Below are 21,293 nucleotides of genomic sequence, written 5' to 3'. Positions count from 1 at the left end.
TTAAAATGGAATTTTGCTTATTTTTTTCATTAATGTAATTGTCTCCCATGCAGCCTTATATATACAAAGAGCCAAAAGTTCTGGAACCACACGTACCTGAGCTTGAATGTTGGCTGTACCAACCATTAGCTGCATGTCTTAACCTCCCTGGGCCTCAGTTTCCTAATCTGCAACACGTGCAACATGGCACCTGCCTCCAGGGTCCCTTTCCGGGCACGAGGGGTGATGCCTGGGACGTGACCGACGCAGTGTCTGAAACATGAGTATTAGCGTTCTCATTCCTTTCGAATGTGCTTCTCGACTGTTTTCAGAATCTTCTGGAAGGTCGATAACTAGGAGGACAGTGGTGGGTTATTCATCCTAGGCATAGTCTCTTTCCAACCTTCTTGGTCACTGTGGCCGCTGGAAGTGGCTAGGAGTGGGGGCCGGAGGTGCGGCAATGGGACGTGGAGACCAGAGATGATGCAGGATTGGGCTGTTGAGGGAATAATTACTGTTCAAAACACTGGAGACCTGAGAGGCTGAAAGGCCCCCCTCACCGCCCTTCCCTTGGCTCTTATCCCCCAATCTGCCCCGGCTGCCTCCTGCTTCCCGCTCTGCACCTGCGGTCTGGGCCTCAGGCCGCCTGGTCCGCAGCTGGTGCTGCTGCTCTCCCCTGCAATCTGACCCTGCGCGCCTGTCTCTCCTTTACTCCCCCCACCTCTCCCGCCTTGTTCCACTCCCAAGGCCCACACTCTAACGTGCTCTGGACCATCAGACCACCTCCGCCCGGTGTGAGGTGGCCCCTTAACCCAGCCAGCTCGGGTCTCTCGTCAGAAATGGTGGGACCAGCTGGGTTCCCTGGGCCTGCCTGTCAGAGTCCCCTCTCAGCTTTCCAGCCTCCAACATTTCGCTTCCCACCTGGAAACTCTGAGTCTTTGTTGTGGAAGGAGCGCGAGGGATTATCTGGTCCAGTGGTGTCACCGGGTGCCAGCTGTGATCATTCAGGACCTGCCTACAGAATCCAAAGCTGCACCTAAGCTGCAGAGGAAGGTGGGCTGTGATCAATCAGCAAGGTCTGCCACGCGTGGGTGCAATCGATTAGCAATGTCTGCGATGAGTGCACTTTTCTGAATGCCAGATACTGCCATCCCTGAGCTGTCCAACTTTTCAGAGTCAAGCGTTCTGAAAAAATAAAAATAAATAAAAATTGTACATATACTTCCCAAGCATCACCCCTCATGCCCTGAAAGGGAACCTGTGAGGCAGGTGCCATGTTGCACACGTAGCAGATTCAGAAACTGAGGCCCAAGGAGGTTAAGGCATGCAGCTGATGGTTGGTGCAGCCAAGGGTCACAGAAGTCGAGTGCAATATTTTCCAAGGAGACCATGTCAGATGACGCCTGAATACAAGATAAGGTAAATCTGACTCCTATTAGTGAAAAAGATATTTCCTTCACAATCCTTTTACTTTTCCTCAAGGTAAGGAGGTCTCTGTTTAGTTCTGGTGTGTCTTCAACAGCTTCGCAACACTTGGTAATCTGTCCTTTAAACTAAGAGATAGAGCAGATTTCCAGCAGGCAATTAATTAAAACATGTTTTTGCATTTACTTTTTCTTAAAAAAAAGATTTTATTTATTTTTAGAGGGGGAAGGGAGGGAGAAAGAGAGGAAGGGAAACATTACTGTCTGGTTGCCTCTCACATACCCCCTACCAGGGTCCTGGCCTGCAACCCAGGCATACGCCCTAAGTGGGAATCAAACCAGCGACCCTTTGGTTCACAGGCCGGCACTCAATCCACTGAGCCACACCAGCCAGGGCTGTTGTATTTACTTTTTACGGTTACCTTTTACTTACAGTGAACATCAGCTTTCCATTTATAAAAGCAATATAAAGACTTTTCATTAAATAAAAGTATTTTATTTATTTTCATTAAATAAAAGTAATTCAAAAATATGAATTGATGTAAAGAAAAATATTAAGTAAACAAAAACGAAGATGTTGCACACAGATCATTAAAAATATATGACACAAATGACCAAAGCTTGAGAAATGTACCCTCCCAAGAACTCTGGCATGTGACTCGCAGAGAGGTTTCCCAGTTTACCCCAGGACACACAGCAAAGGTCTGGGCAAGGAGCTGGGGCATGATGCTTGGGCCAGGACAGAGGCGTCCAGCAGCCCGGGTTACAGAGCATCCGACGGCAGAAAATGGGAAGTGGCACTGCAGGGTAATTAAGCTACTCCATGGTGAGAATTCAAGACTCAGGCAACCTCAGGAAAGGGTTATTTTGCCATAAGGGAAACAGAAATCCTGACTGGAGGGCCAGTAGCCCCTCAGCAGCAGGAGTCTTTGTATCAGGAGCTGGGGCTCGACTCCGCTCTAGCCCTTTCCCGAGTCTTTTCTACACGTGCCTGCTTCCAGGGGCCTCCCTCCTTCCTTGAGGTCAAAGGCCCCAGACTGAGAGAAATCTCATTTGCCAGCGCAGGCCTGGCCTTCCTGATTGGACAGAGCTTCTGTTCTAAACCACCTCATAGGTTGCTGGCCTGTTTCAAGTGCCCAATCATCTGCGAGCAGGGCCTGTAAATACAGGCACTTTACTCTCCCAGCTGAGTTATAAGGGAGGCTGGTACCTTCCCAAGACTCCTAGTCAAGGAAGGAGATTGCGACAGACGTCACTGGTGTAATCAGTGCCAGGGGCAGAGGGAAAGAAATGGAGGAGTGGCAGGGAGCCCTGAGAAGGAAGTGGGAGGAAGAGGACTCCCATGTAAGAGGATGGGCCTCTTGCTGGAGCAGGCATGCTGCAACTAGTGGGCATGGGACCTCATGAAAGGGCAAGGTGCCCAGGGTGCTCTCAAGAGGTGGATGGTGCCCCTTGTGAGAAGGCAGCTGGGTGCGGGAAGCCCAGGCAAGGTGGTACCAGACAACCATTAATTCATCAGGGGAACATGATGGGGTGCCAAGTGCACTGAACGGAGCTGCCCTTCTGGAGGCGGCCTGCCAGCCCCTAGGCTTCAGCAGAGCCCCCTGCCGAGGAGGGCGGGGCAGCAGGAGCCCAGGACGGGGCTCCCTGCGACTCCAGCAGGGGTTTCTTCCAGCAGCACGCCTGATGCCTCTGTGAAGCCACTGCGGAAGGACCCAGCCAGTGCCCACTTCGGTGGGGGATCCATGTCCATCCTTGGTCTATAACATTAAAGATGCAGTAGCCAAATTTTTGCCTTCACAGGAGATTCCCAAGAGAGCTGACAGGGCCTCTTTGTCCAGCCACCCTGTGACCCTGAGAACTTGGCCCTCCTGCACTGAGTCTTGAGGTCTGGGCACGGGAAGGGAGGCAGTGTTTCCCTCCAGGGGACGCTGCCCTGACACCTGAGGGATGAGGGCAGTTCGTCTCCTGGATGAGAAAGGAGAGGACGTCCCCGGCACAGAGAATGAGGTGGGCAAAGGCATGGGGGCGTGAAGGAGCCCCAAGGGGCTCGCTCAGGACTGCCGGGAGGGTCCCGGGATGGAATGACCGACATGATGCTGGGGGGCAAGGGCCAGGCCAGCAGTGGCGCTGAGGACGGTGGGGAGTCAGGGCAGGGCTTTCAACAAGGGCGGCATAGCCATGTGTGTGTTTTGGAAAGAGGGCCCCGGCTGCCCCGTGGAGGGTGAGTGAGAGGGGCTGGGGGCGGATGAGACTGGGCAGGATGCCCAGTGAAGGGCCGGGGTGCAGCCCCGGGGGAGCCACGAGACCTCTCCTTGAGAGACAGCTGCAGACCAGAGAGGCGCAGTACTTGGAGACAAAACCCAGGGCTCCCCCATGGTTGATGGGGGGGGGTCCAAGCGCCCCTCCCCATGCAGTGCCCAACAGGGGCGGTCAGTAGGACCAGGGAGCAGCAAGTGAGGTTTGGAAGTGAACGGCCCAGCATGCAGGATCTGGCAGGGGCCATCTGGGCAAAGGCGTCCATGGGGCAGCTGGACACCAAGTATCTCAGCGGAGGACAAGCCTTGAAGGCAGAGAGTCCCCAGCTGGGCCTGGAGCAACAGCAGACAGCCACCTGCCCCACTGCTGGCCATCTGTCTACACCAAGTGAGCTGGGTCCTGATCCTGGAGCTCTTGGAGGGACAGGTAGGCGTCAGTGTTCAGGGGCAGGCAGAAGGTGGGGGCCCGGACCTGGCACTGTCCAGGAGGGCTGGCCCAGGGGAAGCCGGCCCCCGCGCCAAGGCCAGGGGCAGGGCCAGGGCCAGGGCCCTCCTCCCCAGCTTCTCCCAGTGCATTCTCCAGGGGTGACTGAAAATCCACCAGGTCAGGGGCGCCTGGGGTTGGCGGCTCCAGGGGCTGGGCGACCCAGTCTTTCAGGGTTCCTTCCTGCAGAGAGAGGGGCAGCCTCTCTTCACCAGCCCCGGTGCCCCCCAGGGCAATGTGTGGGGGGCTTGGGCCGTTGAGGAGAGTCGGGGAGAAGAGCAGCAGGTCATCCCTGGGGGGGAAGGTGCAGTAGGCATCCTCCTCCCCTGGCAGAGATGGCAGAGGCGGCAGGAGAGACACCTCAGGCGCTCCAGGCCCACCCTCATCAGGCTCCTCGGCACAGGGGTCATAGGTGAAGTACACCTGGCAGGCTTCAATCTCCAGCGCGTCCGGGAGGTGGAAGAAGAAGTAGCCTTGGTTGGTGAAGCAGCTGGTCAGTGAGTGGCCGCTGGTCTCCAGGGGAGGTGGGGGCGTCTTGTCATGCTGCAGCAGGAGCAGTTGTGTGGCCTTGGCATCCTTGTCCAGCACCTCCAGTGGAGAGATCTCGGGGGCTGGACCGCTGGGGCTGAAGGAGGACGAGGGGAAGGGCGAAGACAGCCACTTCTGCCAGGAGACAGACCAGTGCGAGCTTTAAGCCAGATGCCTCCTCAGGGTTCTCAGCAACAGCTCCTAACCGCCCCTCGGGCTGCGAGCCACCCAAGGCTGCCCCTCCCTGCCTGTCCCCCCAGACCCCCACCACCTGCCCCCTGCTTGGGGAACCCTCTGGGTCAGCCCGAGGAGGCGCCTGCCCCCAGCCCTTGCACAGGCCTTCCTGGCCCGCTGCAGGTGCCCAAGGGATGCACTGGTTCAACGAGCGCCCCTTTACTGAGCATCTACTATAAGCCTGGTGCTATTCTAGGGACTGAGGACGCAACAAAGGGTAGAAGGTCAGTGTCTGGTGGAGACCAGCGTGAGTGTGCGAATCCACCCACCAATGCCAGGGCAAGAAGGGCTGGGAGCACGTCTCGCCCACTTTACTGGCAGTTCCTGGCCCTCATCACACAGCAGGGCCGGGACCCAGGCCCCCCCTACACTGCCACAGAAACATCTCTGGCAGGGAGTTCACGGTCCCCTAATTTGCGTCTCCCTCCCAGTGCTCGGTGCCCGCCCCCCACCCCGGGACGGAGGACAGCACCCATCGGGGCACTTCCCCGTCGCTCCAGAGTCCAGAGAGCCCTGGCCCTCACAAGCTGTGTGACCCCGGCCAGGTCCCTGCACCTCTCTCAGCCTCAGTTCCACAGCAGTTCCTGCCCCTCCCCCGCTTCCTCCCTGTGGACCTGCAGGGAGCTGTGGGGTAAGGAAACGAGGGTGGAGAAAGCTGGCATGGGGCACGATGCCCGCTACACAGCAGAGATGTGGGGCAGTAGGCCCCTCGAGGCGGTGCATTCGAGACCCCAACAGCTCTCAGTCCTGGGGGCTCTTGGCAGCTCCCAGGGACCAGGCCTGTGGGCTCCCCTTGCATTCCTGTGCCCAGCACAAGGCCTGCGGGACCAATCAGTATATTTCAGATGCATTAATGGACCATTGGAAAAATGCCCCATTTCTCCCTCCCCAGAGTGAGTTTCTGGAGCCATGCTGGCTGGTACACAGATGCATGGACACATACATGTGCACACACACACCCCCCATACATATATATGCACACATGCACACACTCGTACACACCACTCAACAAAATGTACTCCCTTCCCCAAACCAGGGGTGTGTGTTACAGGAGAAAAATCCAAGAGAGAGAGAACCCAGGGCAAACTGAGTATGGCAAGGAAGGGGAGTCAACTAGGAGAGAGGGAAAGAGCACAGGCCGGGCGGGGCCCACAGAAGCGGTGGGGGCAGAGCCAGGGGGAGGCCAGGCCCCCGGCCAGGGCTGGCGTGCCAGGCCTCCGGGACCCCCTCCAAGGCGTGTGTGGTCAGCCACTTCTTGGGCCTGGGCCTCCGTCCACAGTGCCCTCAAAGCGGCGGGGAGCAGAGCACAAGGGGCAACTCATCCTCCTTCACGCATGCCCACACTCTCGCATGCACCCCCAGGCCCCGTGGATGGGACAGAGGGCCTTGTGGCCCTGCAGTTGGGGGCCCTGGGGCAGGGAGAGAAAGAGGAGCAGGCCTCCCACTCAGATGCAGAGGATGAGAGGGGGTCCCTGTGGGCCCCCCTCAGCCGCATGGTACGGCCCCCCGGGACTCCTACACACACACACACACACACACACACACACACACACACACACACGAGGCCGGGAGCAGGTGTCTATAACTGGGGACGCCGTCCTGGGAAGATGGAGTGACCTGCCGTGCTCCAAAAGGACCCTGCTTTCACCTCAAAATGCCTGGGCCTGTAGAATCAGAAAGCCTGCAAACTGGAAGAGGACTGAGACTGCATCTAGTTCAGCCTCCAACCAGGTCCAGCGTAGGAATCCTTTCAGCCATGTTTTGAGGCATAGTCAGGCTTTCTTGCATACTTTTGTTGGTGGGGAGTTCACTACCTTTAGGGTTGAGTTTTCCAAAAAATTCCAGAAGGGACCCTGACCAGCCCTGGTAGAAAACTCCAAAGACAGCACTCCTCCTACGCTCCCTCCAGCCCCAGCCCATCCCCTCCCCCAAATCTAGGGAGCCTGAGGCTGGGGGGGAGTGCGGGGGAGCACGGGCTTGGGTGGTACAGGCAGCCCACCACATCCCCCTTCCCCCCCCAGGCTTCCTTCCTGAAGTGGGTGTGGACTGGGGGAGGGGAGATGCCAGCTCTGAATGGCGTTTACAGTGCTACCCAGCACTTTGCCCATGAATCTGTGCTTTGTGGCTAGAAGTGACCAGAGGCCCTGTGAGCCTCTGTGAGAAGTGACAGGCCCACCTGCGGAATCTCCGCAGGGGCCCAGGGAGCCTTATCGAGGGAGCCTTAACTGTACGGAGCAGGTCTTATCTGTGCGGAGCAGGTTTGAGCTCTCCTGTGTGGGGCCCACAGAGCGGAGAGCTCACGGATGGTGATTCATTCAGTTTCTGCCCTGCCCCAGGGCACTGGTTTGGGGAGGTGGGGATGGGGCTGAATTCCAGCCTGTGGCTCTGTTTGCCCAGACCTGCTCTGTCAACAGACTGGAGACAGTAATTCCAGAGGGGGCCGGCTGCTTGCTCACCGTCTGTGGGCCAGCAATGTTCTCAGGGCCAGGCACAGAGTAACACTACGCTCCTCCCCATTTTACAGGTGAGGAAACTGAGGCACAGGGCTATTCTATAACTTGTCCAAGGTCACACAGCCAAGAAGTGGTGGAGCCAGGGTTAGAACCAGGCAGTCCAGCTCAAATAGGAGGTGTCGTTCTGCCGGAGGATGCTGGTGCCGGAGCTGGGAGAGGGGCCCACGCCCACCTGGGGCTGCGCCCTTCAGCAGTGGCCTCTCGGGCCCAGTGCCAAACCTGCCACTCCGGCCCCGCCTCCTCACCTACTGACACCCTTGTCCACGTGTTGGCCGGCCTGCGCCAGCTGCTCAATTCCGCCCTCCACCTCCGACTCCTACCTGAAAATCTCCTCCATGCTCCGAGCTCAGCTGTGGGAAGAACTCCGAGGGGTCTGGGATGTGACACTTCAGAACCTTCTTCAACCTGAGCAGGGGAGAGGGAGGGAGGTGCGGGGGGTGAGAGGGGAAGGGGGCCACAGGGCCCTGCCAGCAGCCCACAGCTCTGGGGGCAGGGCGCGGAGCCACTGGACACCGGATCATTTATTTGGTCGATAACGATTGAATGCTCGGTAAGGGAGGATATCGTGCTGGCTGCTGGGACACAAGACTGGCCTACAGAGAAGGTCCCTGCCCTCAAGGAGCTGACGTTCTCATGGGGACACGGACACAAAGCGGAGTGCCAGGTTACCACTCATCTGGGGAGACAAAGGGTGTTGTGAAAAAGAAAAATGTGGCCCGGAGACCACGTGAGCCAAGCAGTCAGGGACAGAGGTGGCTGGCACGGAGCGAACCAGGAGGAGGGAGCTAGGACAGAGGCCAGGTCGTGGGCCTCTCGGGGTGGGGGTCCAGATGGCGCACTGCCTCAGGGCACCTGCTGCGGGGAGAGGTCAGTGGGGGCTGAATTGCAATCTGAGGGCTCCAGCGTCTGCATGCACCTGCGCTGAAAGGTAGGTTGTGGCCTTGAGACCCCAGAAAGCGTGGCTGCTGCCCATGCGCCCACCAAAGCTTGGGTCAGCCCCCTCCCCAACCCCCATCTGGTCTCCAGCCACAACCACCTCCCTGCTCTCTTGGTTTCTGAAAAGTCCCTCCCTCCTTCTCACCCAGGACTTCTGCATGTGCTGTTTTCCCTGCTCTCCCCATCACCGCCCCCCGCCCCCACCCCCGCCCGGCCCGCACACCAGGAATCACTACTTGCTCTGGGAAGCTCCTCCAGCTACCCCTCCACTGAGGCTCCTCTCCCTGTAGTCTGCTTCCAGTACGCCCAGCACCTTCCTGCACTGTCCTAATCACGTGTTTCCTTCTATAAGTATCTGACTAATCATCAGCCTTCCCTCCAGGAAGACAAGACCATGTGCACGTGGCTAGTCCTTGCGTTCCCAGCACTCAGCGCCATGCCTGCCACTGGGCTGGGCCCAGACCCAGGCAGAGCCACGAGGACCAACACACACAGCAGCTGGTGTGCACACACACATGTGCTCACACACGCGACTCCTGAGAGTATTGCTCTGGGCAGGCCCCCACCTAGGGCTCCCCCTCCCCTGCTCCCATCAGGCTGATCCCATGGGTTCCACCTTTGGGGACAGATCACAGGGAGAGGCCAGGTGTAAGCAAGGCAGACTCCTGAGAGGGCAACGGGAGCCCTGGTGTGCTCGAGCAGGGGCTCAGCCCAGCACCTGAGCTGGCGAGAGGTGTGTGTAGCAGATGGGAACATGCAGGACAGACGAGGAGGCAGGAGCTCTTACCACAGCCTGAGGTACCGGCAGTTGACCAGCAGGTAGACCAAGATGATGAAGCCAAAGGCACCGCTGAGGCCCACGATGATATGGCCCACCGAACGGGCTGGCCATGGGTGGAAGGAGAACCAGGGAGAGGAGTTAGAGAAGTACCCCGACTCACCCACGTCACTCCAGAGGGGCAGGGTGATCTCTGACCCTCTGCCTTCCCAGCATCCCAGCTGGCCCGGCCGAGCTGCCGCGTGCCAGGCCAACACCGGGCAGCGTGGTGCCCACTTTATGGATGAGGAAACTGAGGCTGAAAGGTAAAACCAGCCCACCGCTGCCCCGTGCAGAAACCCAGAGTGTGAGGTCGCAGGGCGGAGACCATGAAAAGAGCCCTTCGGGCCCCCGCTAACTCCTTTGCTGAGACGGAGGCTGCAGGGGGCAGTCCCATCCCCTCATGGAGTCCCTGTTCCCATCCATCACAGGAGCACAGTCTTGCCCTCAACGCCCACCCTGCAGGGTCACATCAAGGGAGCTCAGGGTGAGAGAAGCCCCGTAGCCCCAGAAAGCCCCCAGAGCCACGCCCAGCCACGCCTTCCCGCCCAGCTCCGCCCTTACCTTCAGGCTTCGTTCTGAAGGCCAGGGGCTGGCTCCAGGGGCCCCAAGTCGAGTTGCTGCCTCGCTGGGCCATGACCCGCACCTGAAACTCATACAGGGTGCCCGGGGCAAGGGTCTCCAGCAAGATCCACTGCTGGTTCTGCCCGATGGTCAGCAGAGCCGCTTCCTGGGGCGGAGACAGGGCTATGAAGGCGGAGGGGCCCCCCCGCGGCCCACCTACCTCCCACAGCAGGGCCAACCAGGGGGCTGAGCAAAGCAACACCTTCCTTTCCCCCCTTCAGCCTCCCCGCTCCCTTCACCCCACCCCATCCTCCCCAAAGGCTCCCTGACTAACCCAACTGCTGGGGCCCAAACCCCCGGGGTCATCCTCAACACCTCCCTCTCACTCCTCCGCTCCATCCAAAGTCACCTGCCAATCCACTGGTTCTGCCTCCAGCCCCTGGTTCCACCTCTGGGACCTCCTCCGGGCCCTTCCCCTTCTCTCCTCCCGGCTCCTGGTCTGAGCTCCTACCACCTCCCAGGCCTGAGAATTGTCTCCCTGCTTCCACTACATCCAGTGTGGTCTGTTCTCCACACGACCAGAAAGATGGATTTTCCCGCAGACCCCTCCTGCACATCCCCCCTCCGCCCCGACCCCCAGTCAGTGTTTTGCCTTTGCAGTAGCTGCTTCCTCTGTTTGGAAAACCCTCCCCACATCTTTGCAGGCTCAGCTCCTTCTTGACCCTCTGATCTCACAACAGCCCTCCTGGTCGCCTGTCCCGGGGACGTAGCCTGTCCCAGTCCCTCTCAGAAGCATTATCCCATTTTGTTTCCCTGGTAACTTTTGCCAATATTGCAGTCTTCTGTTCCTGTGTTTGCTGACTGTTCTTTTCCTCCCCACCCGACACGTGCATTCATGTCAGTGTCCTGAGAGCAGGAAGATTGTCTGGCCCCCCACTCTCTGGCCAGCACTCAACACGCAGCAGGCATTCAGTGTTTGTTGAATGACTGAGTGAGTGAAGAAAGGAATGAGCGAAAGAATAAGGACAGGCCCCTGTGGACCCGGACCACGCTGGACTTGAAGAGTGGAGACATGGCATCCCAGGGCCTCTGAAAGCTCACAGAGAGGGAAGTGGTCTGCCTCTTGGTTATGTCGATCTTGCCTGGTGTCAGCTTAGACTCTGCCACCAGCTGGCATCCTGGAGTGTCAGGGGCCACATGGATGGAGGGAGAGGCAAGGGCTGCCTGGGGGCCACTGTGCCTTTGCTGAGACGGAGGATGGACAGGGTGCCCAGCACAGGGAGGGGGAACCAGGGCAGGTTGGACTGGGCCCCAGACTCACCTCCCAGCTGTGGCCTGGGGACCGGGTCCGGGCCTCAAACACCAGGCATTTTGTAATGTAGTGGGAGGACTGTTTGATGGCCCAGGTGATGTTGCATCTGCGGGTCTCTATGTGGGTGACTTGGAGGGAGTCGGGCGCCATCAGGCGAACTGGAACAGGGAGAAAGCAAGGAGGGAAGCTTTGGGGACGCTGGATCTCGACGCTGAGATGATAGAGCCTAGATGTGCTCCTGCTCTGCCTTTGTGCCTGCTGTTCCTCCCTCCTGGTGCACCCTTCCCCCAGAAATCCACAGGCCACCACTCAGATATCACCTGTGCAGAGGAGCTTTCCCCTGCCACCCGCCACTCTCCCTGTTTCTGTCCCCCTCCCCATTTCATTTGTCTTCCCGGCTCTGCCACCACTTGACTGTTAAACCCTAGTTCGGGGTTGATTAACTTCCTCTCTCCCTCCCCAGCCTGTGAGCGTGCTGAGGACAGGGACTCTGTTCTCTCAAGTGTCCTTCATGCCTGGCACATTACCTGGCACATAAAATGCACTTAATTAAACATCTGCTGAATCAATGAATCAGGGCAGCCTTTCTCTGCACGCAAACGATCTAAGAGTTTTCAGTGGATCATCTCATTCATTTAATGTAATTTAACCTCGTTACCTTGTATACGGTTTTATGATTCTGAGGTTGAATTGATGGAAGTTTTATAATTCTGAGACTTTATAGAACTCCACACACAACAATAAATGAGTGTTTACTGAGCATGGGCTAAGCAGGTACTAAGTCTTGGCTTAAGGACTCCTTACAACAACCATGGGCAACAGGTAACTGATTATCCCATTTCGCAGATGAGGAAACTGAGCTCAGGCCTGTGGAATGACCTGCCAGTCAGATGACACCAAGTTAAGGCAATGTTGCATTTAGAGCCCCGCCTGGGTTTCACCATCTGCCCCTCCTCTTCTGTGGAGAAGGCGTCCAAGGTCTGGGGGGAAGCGGGAAGGGACTCAGGCACTCAGTCATTCAACAAACCTTTCCAGAGCACCACCCAGATTAGACCTGGTGCTGAGTACTCAGCACAGAGGCAGGGGTGGCAGAAACTCTGCCCTCAGGGAGCTCACAGCCCAGTGAGGGGGACAGTCCCATGATCAGCCCCTGACGGCCCAGGACACAAACACCCTGAAAGAGGAGGTACAAAAAGCTGGGAGAGTCTGGGAGGGCCTCCTGGAGGAGGTGACCCTTCACTGAGACTTGAAGGGAGGAGGGTCAATCTTCCGGTGGGGAAGAGCCTTCCAGACCATGTGACTAGCACATGCAAGGGCTCAGAGGCATGGATGGACAAGTTGAGTTCGAACAGCTGGCCTTTGGTGTGGAGAGGGAAGCCAGGCAGATTCCCAAGTGGCCTTGAACGTCAGGGTACAGAGCTGGGACTTCATCCCGAGGAGAGCAGGCAGTGAACTTGTCAGATGTGGGTGCAGAAGAGGATGGAGAGAGACTGGGAGAGTGTGATCCCACGAAGCAGATCCCACTCCCCCGCCCACCCTGGATTCCTCACTCACGGTTCTCGAAGGGCTTGAACTCCTGGGTCATCACCACCTGCCACTTCTCCCCTTCATGGCACATCACGCTCATGTTGACAACATCTGATGCGGTCAGTGGCTGAGCCTGGAAGGGGGGCACAGGTGTTGTTGCTGGCAGCGGGGGGGGGAGGAGGGGGGCAGGAGGGGAGACCAAGACTGCTCTGCAGGTGGAGCCCCGCCACAGGCCCACCCTGTCTAAGGTTGGGGTCAGCAAACGTTTTCTGTAAAGGGTCAGGTGGTAAATATTTTTGACTTGGCAGGTTCTCCGTTACAGCTACTCAACTCTGTCACGGACAGCAAATAAGAAAATGGGTGTGGCTTTGTGCCAATAAAACTTTATTTACAAAAACAGACAGCAGGCTAGTTTTGGCCCATGGGCCACAGTCATTTCTCAACCCCTGATCTAAAGTGAAGAAAGCCGCCTTGGGAGGGGGGAGTTCTCAGTCACAAGGGGTGTACGAGCAGGGCGAGCACCCAAGAAGGTGCAGGGCCAGCACTGAACCTGGGTAACGGCTTTGAGTGTGAAAGCCTCCCCTCCCCCATCTTCTCCCCACCCTGCCCTCCGATTTTTCTGGAAAGAAACAGCCAAGTGGTGCTAACTAAGCATCTGTGGGCAGGCATGCTCCGGCGTTTAAGCCGCCTCTCTGGCTGATTCTCACAGTGGTCCATCCACACCCTTGCAGGTGAGGAACTGAGGTTCAGGCAGGTAAGGGACTTGCCTGATGTCACGCATCTGGTCTGCAGGGGAACCCAGATTCAACCCCAGGCTCTGTGTCCCCAGTGCCATGGAGGCTGCAGCCCCAGCCCGCCATGCCCGGCCGAGGGCGGCCGAGCGAGGGGTTTCCTGCTGAAGGAGGGCCCAGCGTAGGCACGGTTGGGGTCTGTGCTCTGGGCCTGAGGCGCTGTTTTCCTGGCTAGGACCCAGGGCGGGATCCCTCTGACCCGCTGCAGGGCCCACTGAGCAAGCCTTGAACCTCATCCTCAGAGTTGCCGAAGCTGGAAACAGTTCCTCCTCTGTACCCCAAGGACCCTGCTCTGACCTTCTTCCAGCTTCCACGGGGGCCAGATTATCCGATACAATAAACAGTCCTGTCATTTTTATTATTACTGTTGTTGTTGTAGAGATGCCAACAATATACCGGCGGCGTCCTTAGTCTGTGGCGGGCACTCTTCCACACACTTACATATTTCCCAGCACCCTATGAGACGGGCACTATTACTATCCTCGTCCTACATCTGAGGACGCTGAGGCACAGAGAGGCTTGGGGACTTGCCTAAGGTCACACAGTCAGGAAAGTCCCCCAGCTAGGCGGGACCAGGACCTGCAGAGCTCACAGGGACAGCAGCCTGGTCCCAGAGGCTGTGCCTTTATCAGCTATGCTGCGCTGGCCAGTCACCCCGCTCTGCTGACCCCTGAGGAAGCAGAGAGCCTGAGAACGGTTGGAAAACGTGGTCTGGGCGAACCTGGTGCCCACCACAGCCAAGAAGGGTTTGCCGGTCTATGACATGACGCACGTCAGGGCCACAGCCGCGTGCCCGTCAAGAGGCAGCCTAGTGCCATGGTGAAGGGCCTGGGCTGGAGCTCTGCCACCCTCTGGTTGTGTGACTTTGGGTGGAGACCACGCCTTTCTGAGCCTCAATTTCCTCACTAGTTAATAAGAGGACAGGAAGGTGCCCAACAGAGTCCTAGGGATCCACTGGCGATGGTGTCGGGGCCTGCTCTACTCTGGGTGGCGCTCCACGTGCTGTAACACCCAGGTCGCCCCTCTGGGTAGGTGCCACCGTCATTCCCGTCTCACAGAAGGAGAAACTGGGCATGGAAGCCGCCCCGCGGCACCCGGCTAGGGTACAGTGTAGCCAGGGTTGGGACCCAGACTGTCCGGGTCCAGAATCCACACTCCGACTTGCGGCCCTGCCCTTGGTAAGGCCTCAGGAAGAGTCAGGTGTGTAGCTATGACTGTGACTGAGGTGCTCTCCCCACTCGATGGGGGGTAGAGGAGCGCCCAAGGCCCCGCCAGCCCGGGGGCGACAGCTGGGACGAAGCTGTATGAGGGTCCCCTGCACTGTGGGTCTGGCGGCCCTGAGGCCGGCCGGCCGGGGTCGGGCTTCTGGGGGTTGCTCTCCTGCCCCCCGGGCACTGGGCTGGCCCAGATCCTCTCCGGAGGGACACCCCTTGGCACCCACCCTGCCTCGGGGCCGCTCACCTCAGGGTCTTCGTCAAGGATCAGGTTGCAGGCCCAGGATGGCGGCATCACTGGAAACAGCTCACAGAATTGTTTCCAGGAACTTTCAAAGCAAAAAAAAAAAAAAAACCTTAGAAGAAAAGGAGGGACCCCAGGGTTGGCTCTTGGGACGGTCCTTGTGCAGTGAGGCCAGCCTGTGCAGATGCTCTCTGGCAGGCTCCTGGGGTGTCAGGGTCCCCGATCTGCTTTGCCCACCCTCCCCACCCTGGCCTGGCCCCCAGCAGCCAGAGGGTTCTTCTGGAAACAAACCAGTTCAGGACCCCTGGCCTCTGCCCCCAAAGCCTGCAGTCTTCTCACGGGGCTGGGCTGGGCCTTGGGAGCCTCATGGAATCACAGCCCATGGGAGCCTGTGTTGCTGTCACCAGGATTCCTGCATCACCACATCCTCTCCCTCCGCTCCCACCCATCCCCTCCAAGCTCCCTTTCCCCACAGCTGCCATAGAGGGCCCCTCAAAAATCCCAGATTACTCACAAAACTGTGGGATCATCCTCTCTTCCCTTTTTGCCTCTAAAGTCAAGTCCAGCCTCAGCGTAACAAGCTCAAAGCACCCGCCCCCCCACCCCGCCATGTCCTTGGTCTACCTTGCCCAGCCCCTCTGCAGCCTGGACCCCCACACCCTAATCCCACCCAGGTTCCAGGAGCCTCAACATCTGTCTCCTGAATTTTCCAGACTCTTGGGATACCCAGAGCCTATGGCTTCCGTTTACCCAAGATGCTCAAAGTGAAGGAGTCTTGGAGTCTGAGAGTTTCGATTCTAAGAGCCTGACCACCATGACGGTGAGATTCCACTGTCCCGAAGTGTCCCCACCCTCACCGTTTGTCAGGCTGGGCGTGGATGCGACAGGAAGTGTCCTGCAGGCCCCCATCCCGGCTCCAGATACAGGAGATGTTGGCTCTTGAGTTATAGAAGCACGTGAGCTTGGACGTGTCTGCTGGCAAGACAAGGTGGGAGTGGCTGGCTGCAGCCACCCTCTGCCCTGCCCTTTGGGGCCCACCCACCATCCCTGCTACCCGCACCCTCCGCCGGCCAGGGCGGGAGGCGAGCCACCGCATCGGACAGAGAATGGGCGAGCCGCCCATCTCAGAGAGGACTAAACTGAGCCCCAGAGACTCAAGGTCCCCCCACAGATAGGCTGAGGCAGGACAAGACAGGAAGCCTGTGTCTTCTGTGGCTTGGAGAGGCATGTGGGGGAGGTGGGGGTGGGACAGAGGGCAAAGGGAGAAGGTGGACACTTGATCTCTGGTCCCATTGCCCCTGCCTTCCTCTTCCCTGCCTCCCGCCCCTGATGATGGACCTGCCGAGAGGCGGAGTCCCAGGGGGCACAGCTGCCCAGGTACCAGGATCCTCACCTTTCACCGCTGCGGATGCCCAAGGGATGGGCAGGGGCAGGAGGAAGAGGAGGAGGGACAGACACCAGGACAGAGCAAGAGCCGCCATCACATCCGCAGGTGGGAGCTGGGGAAGGGGGCCCTGAGGGAGGGAGAGGGAGAGAAAGCACAGGTGAGCACTGCTCCGCCCCCCCCCGCCCCACCCCCTGCCGCTGCCTCTAGCCTCTCGGGGCCTACGGGCCTGCTCTCACCGCGCAAGGCAGGCCCACGCTCACTCCCTTCCTCCAGGGATCCAGGGACCCTCACGTGATCACTGCTGAAAGGGCTCTCTGAGTGAGCCCAACCGCTTGTTCAGAATTGGAGAAACTGAGGCCCAGGAAAGGAAAAGACTTGCTCACGTCCACCTCAAGAAGCCAGCACCGAGCTGGGATGAGCGTCCACCTCCTCTCTACCCGGCTGCCCCCTGAGCTGCACTAAAACCCCTTGTTACGGTGTTCCTACGTGCCAGGCTCTGTTTTACACTCTTTATATGCGACAGGAAGCTCATCTGTTGGAGATGCTCTTATCCCCATTTTTGGGTGAGGAAACTGAGGCACAGAGCAGTGAAGGGCAAGTTACGCGAGGCCACTCAGCCAGTAAGAGGCAGTCGTGGGTCTGAGTCCAGGCGGGCTGCCCAGAGCCCAGGTGCCCCGCCCGTCACTTCTCTGACTCCAGCTTCCCACCCACTGAGGGGGTATCCAGGCCGATGACCTCATAACAATACTCACTGTGTGTGCTGAGCACTCTCGCCTGCCTAGTGCTTTGGTTCACTGGCTCATCTAATCTGCCCAGCCACTGGTAGTTTTGGGGGGTGCTTGTATTCTCCCCTTACACAGAGGAGGAAACCGAGGCTCCGAGTCATTAACCCGCCCAAGGTCACGTGCGCAGAGGAGGGAGAGCCAGGGTCTAATCTTCCCGCTCGGTCCCAAAGCCCGTTGTCCCACGCCATTCTACTCTGCCCGGCTCCTGTCCCAGGCACAGCCCCAGGGGTAAGGCCGATGGCCTCCCTACGCAGGAGAGTTGGGCCCACGTGGGCACAGGCCAGCGGGGGGCATCTGACCCGGAGCGGGAAGGAGCCCCGAGAGGTGCCCGTGGGCTCCTCCGTGCCTGGCCCACCGTCCCCACCGAGAGGTGAGCTCCCTAGGCTGGGGCTGGTTGTCTCTTTCTTTGGACCCCCTGCCAAATATCACAGGGCACAGCATTGGGCCCCCAAAGGGCCCAGAGCCCAGCAAAAGGGCTCCCAGCAACCCCCCCTGTTCTCCTTAGTCACTCCGTCACGACCCTGGGGCACAGGCACTGCACATCCCCTGAAGGACGTCGCCTGGGGCCAGGAACCCCATGCCCAGGGAGAGACCTGGCACAAAGCCCCAGGGTCGGGGGGCAGGAAGGGCACAGAAAACTGCGAGGAGCCAGAGCCAAACCACAGCCCAGCAGCAGCGAGCCTGGCGGGAGGAGAAGCGCTGTCTGGAGGGGGTGCGGCAAGCTTCGCAGAGGAGGACGCGGTCCAGCCTCTGGGAGGGCAAGCCAGACCTCGGAGTCCCAAGCGCCCGTCTCCAGGGTTCCCACGCACGTCACCCTGTGCCCTTTATGACTGCAGGGACTTTCGCACTGACTGACTCACGGGGCCCCTACCCCAGCCCTGAGAGAGGGGGTCATCGCCTCCTTTTTGACAGATGCGAAGACTGACACGCAGGGCCGCCCAGGGGCTGAACTCAAACCATGTCATCTGATTTCCAGATGAGGCTGATGAGGAGGATGACAAGGGTGACTAATACTCAGCTCCCACCCTGTGCCCGGCCCTGCCCTTAGCACTTTGCAGATACCACCTCATTTAGTCCTCAGAGCAACCCTCTGAGTAGGTACTATTATGACTCCTTTTCTCAGATGAGGAGACTGAGGCGCATGGAAACAAGCCTCTCGCCCAGGCTGGAGGCTGGTGGAACAGGGGGTTTGAACCCAGTTGGGTGCAGTAGAGGCTCGAAGGGGCAAATACTGAGGAATGTGGGGGCTCATGGGGGGCTGGGAGAGGACATGGAGCAGGAGCTCAGTAGCCAGAGATGAATCCCACCCGGCCTCTGAACTTGGCAGACACCTCCTTCCCTCATCCTTTCTGATCCACCCCCCTCTCTCATACACACACACACACACACACGCAGGCACAGGGCCCACTCTTGCTATTTCACTTTGGGGGGCTCTCCCCAGCCGGCATGGGATCCTGGCCGTGGGGGACAGAAGGGGACCTGAAGGATGGTTCTGCCCACCCCTGTCAGCGGCAGTCCCACAGTGCTCCAAACACAGCTAAGGGCAGGGGGCCTCAGCCTCCAGGAGAAGAGAGAGAGAAAGCCCTCCGAGCGGCCCTAGAGAGGGCATCCCACCCCTAGCAGAGCTTGGGGATACTATGGACCTGCCCAGTTACACAACCAAGGAAGGGACTCGAACCCCAGAGACTTCCCAGCACCCCCGCTTCACAGCCAGGTGTCCTCCCTCGCCCCACAAGCCTCCTCTGCAGCGCTTTACAGGGGGAGCCTCCCCAGTGTGGGCCCCATCCCCACGACCTGGACTGCCTTCCAGCTCCCCCGGGGCTGGCAGCAGGGGCCGAGAGGGAGCTACCGGTACCTGGGGACTGGGCCGGGGCAGGGTGAGGGCGAGGTGGCATATCACCTGGCTGAGACATGGGGCTGCGGCGAGCTCTCTCGGGTTCTCTCTGCTGCTGCGACCACAGCCATCTATCTCCCGAGGGCCCTGCTCCGGCTCTGGCACTGGCGACTCAAACACTAGGCTGATAGGGCAGCAGACAAATCCTAGGGCCAGCCTACTTCCTGTGCAGAGGCTGGAGGGGGCAAGGCCTGGGGGGGGGGGGAGGGGGGCCAGAGAGACGGGGCTGCTGAGAAAGCCTGAAACTCCCGAAGCACCTAGAGGCCGATAAGATCTCCCTCCTCCCTCCTGCCTAGGGGGCGGGCGGGGCTGGGGGGCGTGGGCGTAGAGTGGCAGCTTGTGTGCACACCTCAGATAGACACCTTGCTGCACACAGGAGCCCGAAGGGGCAAAGACCCTTCCTTTCCCGCCTACGCCACCCCCACCCCATCCCACACAGGCCACCTCAAGCCTTTGACACTTTCGTCCTTCACACACCTACCAACACCCTAAGCCTCACACAAACATGTCCCTTTGAAGTGTCCCCCGGACTTCTCGCTCCTTTCAAGCCTGTCTCCTTGAGACCCCCCCCTTCTCACCTGGCCCTCCAGGAAGCCCTGTACCCACATTAGCATTCGGGGGTGACTATTCTTCGGGGCTTTGCCAACAATCTGATGGCTACTTACTGAACCTCCCTCTCAAGTCGAGGCTCTTTTTTGTGGAGGAAGTCAAGCTCAGGACCTTTTTGTTTAAGGATGAAAACTTACGGACCCCTCTTTAGAAAAGTGCGTATTTATTTACATGAGGTGTCCCCGGCCTGGCAACCCTGTGACATGGCATCGGAACCCGAAAATAGCAGCTCTCCTCTCCTTTTCTCCTAACTTTACTGGCCCTGCTCATACAAGGCTGCCTCTTTCACAGAAGACAACGAGGCACACGGGAGGGGGAGGGGCAGAGCGGCTCCGCAGCCCGCAACCCCTGCGGCCAGAAAGCACAATGGAAGACCCAGAGAATGGGGTCCCACTCCCTTCTGAGCGGGAAGTGTGGCCAGAGAGACCTGAGTCACAGCTGCTGGGAACCAGAGCGAAGGGCTAGCAGCGCCTGGGGGCCTGCCACAGGGAGGGCGGCATGTCCTGTCTGTGCGAGTGGAGACAGCAGGCTGCAGCCATAGTTAGCTCCTCCCCCGCCCCCCAGGCCAGCAAGGCCTCCCGGCTGCAGGAGAGGGTAATCACACAACCACCACCAAGATGTGAATGCTAGCCAAGACGTGTTTCTGGAAGGTTCTCGGGAACCCAGGAATGCTGGTTCTCCTGGGAAAGAAAGCCAGATGAGGAAGGAGTAGGAAGGTTGTTTTTCACTGGAGACCCTTTCGTATCGTGCGAATGTTATTTCCTGTCCCCAAAATACATGAATTCACTTATAACTTCAAAACACAAATAAAGAACAAAGCTCATCCCCAGGCGAAGCCAGAAACCATGAGCCCAACTTGTAGCGAGCAGAGCTGCGACCAGCGCTGCTCCCGCAACCGCGGGAGCCTTGGCCCGCCCTGCGCGCACTGCCTGAGGCTGTCCCTCCTCCGCTGCCCCTTTCCTTCTTTCCTTCTGTCATCCACTCAGCAAATGTTTGCTGAGCACCCAGGATGTCCCGGTGGCCCAGCCGGGTGCAGAGGAGCTGAGGGGAGTGACACAGGCCTTTCGTTTATGAGCGGCACACAGGCCACAGCAGGACGGGGTGAGGGAAGGGAGGCGTCTCTCACCAGCCGGGTGCCCCAGTGGCAGGAGGGGGGTGGTCACCTGAGGCTGCTGGAGCAGCGGAGCTGCAACGGGAAGGGGACAGGCCCCACACTCGTCATCCCCACCCGAGGCGCAGTGGGTCTTGCTTTTGCCAAGGAGCTCAGGCCAGGGCCTCTCAAGGGGGTGATTCTGAGCTGGGACAACCTCGACAGTCTTTGTGTCCTCCACCTGAACTTCAGCTATAGGGCCACAAGGGAAGGGACACATCAGCAAGAAGGTGGCAATGTGTCCCCACTCCCTGCTGGGAACCTGCTAGACTCCATATCTCAGCCTCCCTTGCAGTTAGGTGAGCTGCAAGGGAGTCTGGCCAGCGCAGCATGTGGGGGGAAGTGGTTTAATTTCCTTCTAGGCCTGAAAATCCTCTTTGGATTCTCCCCTGCGGCTCTCAATCCCTCCTCCTGCCCTCTTTCCCCCTCCCTCCCCCACCCTCCTCCCTCCCCTGCCAGAATCCACTGGCGCAGCGTGAAGCCTGGACAATCCACACTAGGCTGGGACATGATCAAAAAAGAAACCTCTGTTGTGTTGGGCCTCTGAGGTTTGGCGGTGTCGGCAGCTAGTGGAACTTCGCTGACTGATATAGAAGGTGCCCCAAGGCTGGCGCGGTAAGAAGGTGCACAGAGAAGTACGAGC

The 21,293-nt window shown here is 58.9% G+C and overlaps 1 protein-coding gene across 1 annotated transcript; it reads right to left on the bottom strand.

The window, feature by feature from the left end:
- Window positions 1-4,040: 4,040 nt before the first annotated feature.
- On the bottom strand, window positions 4,041-16,306 carry IL2RB (interleukin 2 receptor subunit beta). The gene is made up of 9 exons (XM_054574425.1): window positions 16,219-16,306; window positions 15,683-15,797; window positions 14,829-14,910; window positions 12,604-12,709; window positions 11,059-11,207; window positions 9,726-9,903; window positions 9,144-9,276; window positions 7,741-7,825; window positions 4,041-4,808 (listed from the first exon to the last, which is right to left on the bottom strand). Exons 1-9 carry the CDS (start codon window positions 16,304-16,306, stop codon window positions 4,041-4,043), a joined length of 1,704 nt encoding a protein of 567 aa, XP_054430400.1.
- Window positions 16,307-21,293: the final 4,987 nt, after the last annotated feature.

This window comes from Pteronotus mesoamericanus, unplaced genomic scaffold, assembly GCF_021234165.1.
Source record: "Pteronotus mesoamericanus isolate MK-2021 breed Mesoamerican mustached bat unplaced genomic scaffold, CSHL_Meso_final contig_263, whole genome shotgun sequence".
In the NCBI taxonomy this organism is placed as follows: domain Eukaryota; kingdom Metazoa; phylum Chordata; class Mammalia; order Chiroptera; family Mormoopidae; genus Pteronotus; species Pteronotus mesoamericanus.
Note: the sequence above shows the minus strand (reverse complement) of the source record. Positions and strands in the feature narration are given on the sequence as shown.